Source organism: Lampris incognitus, chromosome 1 (genome assembly GCF_029633865.1).
Source record: "Lampris incognitus isolate fLamInc1 chromosome 1, fLamInc1.hap2, whole genome shotgun sequence".
In the NCBI taxonomy this organism is placed as follows: domain Eukaryota; kingdom Metazoa; phylum Chordata; class Actinopteri; order Lampriformes; family Lampridae; genus Lampris; species Lampris incognitus.
Window position 1 is genome coordinate 15,928,245 of NC_079211.1, and position 4,555 is coordinate 15,932,799.

General features: G+C 45.6%; 1 protein-coding gene across 1 annotated transcript; it reads left to right on the forward strand.

The window, feature by feature from the left end:
- Window positions 1-695: 695 nt before the first annotated feature.
- agtr2 (angiotensin II receptor, type 2) lies at window positions 696-4,154 on the forward strand. Its single transcript, XM_056288743.1, has 2 exons — window positions 696-1,065; window positions 2,401-4,154. Exon 2 carries the CDS (start codon window positions 2,472-2,474, stop codon window positions 3,750-3,752), a length of 1,281 nt encoding a protein of 426 aa, XP_056144718.1. The 5' UTR covers window positions 696-1,065; window positions 2,401-2,471; the 3' UTR covers window positions 3,753-4,154.
- The last annotated feature ends 401 nt before the right edge of the window (window positions 4,155-4,555 follow it).

Sequence of the window (4,555 nt, forward strand, 5' to 3'; positions counted from 1 at the left end):
ACAGCTATTACTGCATCCCTGCTAGAGTCTTACACGTCTTGACTTGATTTAGACTCCCTCTGGTAGAGAATGGATGTCAGAAGGAAGGAATGTGTGTGTGTGTGTGTGTGTGTGAGAGAGAGAGAGAGAGAGAGAGAGAGAGAGAGAGAGAGAGAGAGAGAGAGGAGAAAGGGTAGTGGACTCTTGAGAAAGAGGAACATTTTCTTTATTCCTGCTCTCTTGCTGTCTCTCTCTCTCTCGCTCTCTTTCTGTGTGTGTGTGTGTGTGTGTGTGTGTGTGTGTGTCTCTCTCTCTCGCTCTCTTTCTGTGTGTGTGTGTGTGTGTGTGTCTCTCTCTCTCTCGCTCGCTCTCTCTGTCTCTCTCTCGCTCTCTCTCTCTGTCTGTCTCTGTCTCTCTCTCTCACTCTCTTTCTGTGTGTGTGTGTGTCTCTCTCTCGCTCGCTCTCTCTCTCTCTCTCGCTCTCTCTCTCTCTCTCTCTGTCTGTCTGTCTATCTGTCTCTCTCTCTGTCTGTCTGTCTGTCTGTCTCTCTCTCTGTCTGTCTGTCTGTCTGTCTCTCTCTCTGTCTGTCTGTCTGTCTCTCTCTCTCTCTCTCTCTCTCTCTCTCTCTCTCTCTCTCTCTCTCTCTCTCTCTCTCTCTCTCTCTCTCTCTCTCTCTCTCTCTCTCTCTCTCTCTCTCTCTCTCTCTCTCTGTCTGTCTCTGTCTCTCTCTCACTCTCCAGACTGGATTGTGTCCAGGTACAGTCCAGCCCCCTTTGTAATAAGGATGGTGACGTGTAAGCAACTTCCCTATTGTGCAATCATCAAAAGACTCATGGGGACTATAAGATCCCAGCCCCATCTGGCCTCTCTGTTTCTCCAGCCTCTGCATTCTCCAAATACACACACACACACACACACACACATGTATGTATATCCACGAGGAGGAAGATATGGTGGAGGTGTTTCCCTGCAAAATCTTTACTTAGAAGGAGCATGAGGGACAGACATTATCAGGACATGGACTTCAGCCACTCCGAGCCTTGAAAACTCCTGAACCCCTGGGATCTGGAGCTTGCAGGTTGAAGGTAAAATCTTATATCCCAAATAAGAAGACGTGCATATATATATATATATATATATATATATATATATATATATATATATATATATATATATATATAAATATAAATATATAAATATATATATATATATATATATATATATCTCAATGCTTTTTGCTGATTTGACTGCACACTATTTTCACTCTTAGCTACATTTGAGTTTCTTGGAGTTTGTTGCAGGTGCGGTCAGTGAGGATGGTTGCTTTTTATCTGTAATTCCGGTGGATTAAAGTACTGTGTTTTTGGCATCGTTGTAATTTTTGGCAGCTTTTACTTTGATTCCGCCATATATCCTAAATGAAACGTCCGCTTTTACAAAACAATTTTCCTTAACACCAGTGACAACGAATTAGTAATGCACACCGAGTGTTTAATTCAATAGATGACGGCGTTTAGAGAACAGGCAGCGATCGTAGCAGGCAGTTGTTAGGGTGAATTAGGCAACACCCATGACATGATGGCTAATCTGATTGAACGAATGCATGTGTAATTTACTGAGAAGTTGAATCTGGTTTCTGTGGCTTGTACAGTAAATAATGCACAACACAAAGAAAACAGAGTTTCACCAGGTGTGCGTGCGTGTGTGTGTGTGTGTGTGTGCAGATTACATTCTATAGTTACGTACATTTAACATCAGATCCTATAAGAGTTATTATATTCAGATGATATTCCTGAAGGCAGCTTTCGCTTTTACCAGGGATTTTCTCGTAACGCATCTTCACTTTCCCTCAGCGATGGATTCTGTGTACTCTTTTCCACCTCTGTATAATCAGTAAAGATAACTCATTGCCTGCCTGAACTGTCATCAGCGATGAAATCCAAACATTTAAGCCAGTTCATTAATGAAACCTGGTTGGTTTAAGTTACTTTCACGACCCACCCTCTCTTCATAATCTCATATTATAAACTGGATTTACGGTTCCAGTCAACAGGATTTAGCATTGATCTTATTGTTTGCACAATCTACAAACAAACATTGATTTGAGTGTCTCCAAACAATCTCGCTTTTCGTCTCCCGACTAATCTCACGACATTCTTCCCCTCTGATGTACTACCTCTGAGTAATCTGACAAACAATCACCTAACTGTAATCCATTGTAATCCATTACATGTACCTCATTACTGACAGATTCTGGGCACGGTATCATTTAGTGCACTGCAGTTTTCTGAAAAAAGAAAACCATAATAAACTGCTGATCCAAATTGTGATTATTTTTGGGATTCTTATTTCTAAAAATAGTTGTTTGTTTTATCCAAAGAAGGAGGCAGAATTTTTAATACCCTCTTGTTTGTTACTAGCTGCCCTTGGAAACTGAAGGGAGGGACAAAAGCAAATCTTTTGGGACTGAAGAGCACAAGAAACTTCGAGAATGGCCATCCTAAACGACTTCTCCATCTTCAACGCCTCCTCCTCTTTCTCCGCCACAGCACTCCCCCTCTACCTGAATGCCTCCACAGCCCCCTCTGCTCCCCTTTGCCCAGGCTGGCCCCATCTACCCCACACCACCCTCATCCCCTCCCTCTACAGCATCATTTGTGTATTTGGCACCGTAGCCAATGCCCTCGCAGTGTGTGTGCTCGCCCATGGCAGCGGGGCCAGGAAAACCGTGGCCAACACATTCATGTTGAACCTGTGTGTGTCTGACTTGCTGTTCCTCCTCTCTCTGCCGTTGTGGGCTGTTTATTATTCTCTGGACTACCACTGGCCCTTTGGCCGCCTGGCTTGCAAACTTTGCGGAGGTCTCTTCCCCCTCAACCTCTATGCATCTATCTTCTTCATCACGTGCATGAGCATGGACCGCTACCTGGCCATTGTTTACCCTCTCCGCTCCCAGAGTGCACGAGACCCCAAGCGTGCACGGCTGACCTGTGTTCTGGTGTGGTTTCTGGCATGCGCCGCCACGGCCCCCAGCCTGGCTCTGAGAGACACCCACCGCATAGAGGAGTATGGGGTGGAGGCCTGTGTGATTTTCTATCCTCATCACAGATGGTTTCTGGCTCTAGTCTGGATGAAGATAGTCCTGGCCTTCCTGCTGCCTCTGATCATCATCTCTTCTTGCTACTGCGCAATAGGCAGACATCTGCTGGCCGATCCAGGCCTGGGGGGCAGACGTAAGCCCCTGGAGCCCTCGGATAGACTGTCTCTCCCAGGCAGTAAATCACAAGAGTCCCACAGGAGCAGTGGAAAACCAGAAAGACCCCCCACCCCCTGTGTGAATCCAACCTCCAATGGGGTCAGATCCCTGGAAGGGAGGGGGCTTGAGAGAGTGCTTTGGACAGTGGCCGCTGTGGTCCTGGCGTTCTTCCTCAGCTGGTTCCCCTTTCACTGTGTGACCTTGCTGGATTTGCTGAAGAGCCAGGCCTGGGTGGAAGGCTGCTGGGTAGACTGGTCCATCACCAACCTTACTCCCCTCATGCTTTGTTTAGGATTTTCCAACTCAGCCATCAACCCTGTACTCTACTGCTTTATCGGACATCACTTCCGGGGTCGCCTGGGGAGCCTATGCAAGGGTGTGTGCGCTTGTTTCAGGGCCCGCGGTGAGCCCAACAGCCAAAAGAGAGGCTCCTTCAGCACAAGACTTAGCTCTTTTTCCAGAAAGCTGAGTGACCTGAAGGATTTGGGGACTGTGGAGGCCACTGGGCCTGCCTAAGGTGGCCCACGAGGAGAAACCTGTCCCCACAGACTTCCATGCATCGGCATCTATCGGTCACCTTAGAATCATCCTGCTGACCTACGTTGCGTAGTTGTGTGCGACTGAGCTGTTATTAATCATTGACCAAGTAAAAATTCCTCAGGAGCACACAAGTCTAACAAGATGCTGATACAGAAAAGGGATGATTATCAACCACTCCTGTCTATGTTACGATTTCTGGTTTGTTTGTTTTTTGATACAGGAGGTTATGTACATGATATTACTTGTACCATTTGTACCAGGCTGTTAACTTCTACAAGGATAGCAAATATCACTGCAGTTCTATCAAAGTTTTATGTCTTTGTACCTATAATAGATAAAGCGAACAAATGAGAAATAAAGTAAGCCATATTAAGTGAATATTTACAAAGGCCTTTTTTTTTTAGTTTAGTCGGTGTGTTTTACAGCTAATTGTGTTACCACTGAGGCTTTGATGGGGAGATTTTATCCAAAGTTTAGTGATGTGCAGTTTGTTATGTGCTATGTGTATTTTCAGTGTCTTGTCTGTGGTTTTTCTATTCTGTTTTTCCTTCCCCAGTTCTTCAGAGGAGGCTAAGAACTCCCCCACCTGTGGGTCAGACCTGCTTAATACTGTTGGCCATGCCTGATGGGTACTTTGTTTCACTCCTTCTCCTCTGTCACTATCCCTCATTCCATACATATCAAGGCCAGATATCATGGTCTCATGATAATGTCCTCAAAATGCATTCCAGGCAAGCCGCTTATGTTGACATTCAGGTCCGCAGGAGCCGCCAGCCAAT

Coding starts and splice junctions, on each gene's coding strand:
- agtr2 (XM_056288743.1), top strand. CDS start 2,472: ATGGCCATCCTAAACGACTTCTCCATCTTCAACGCCTCCTCCTCTTTC.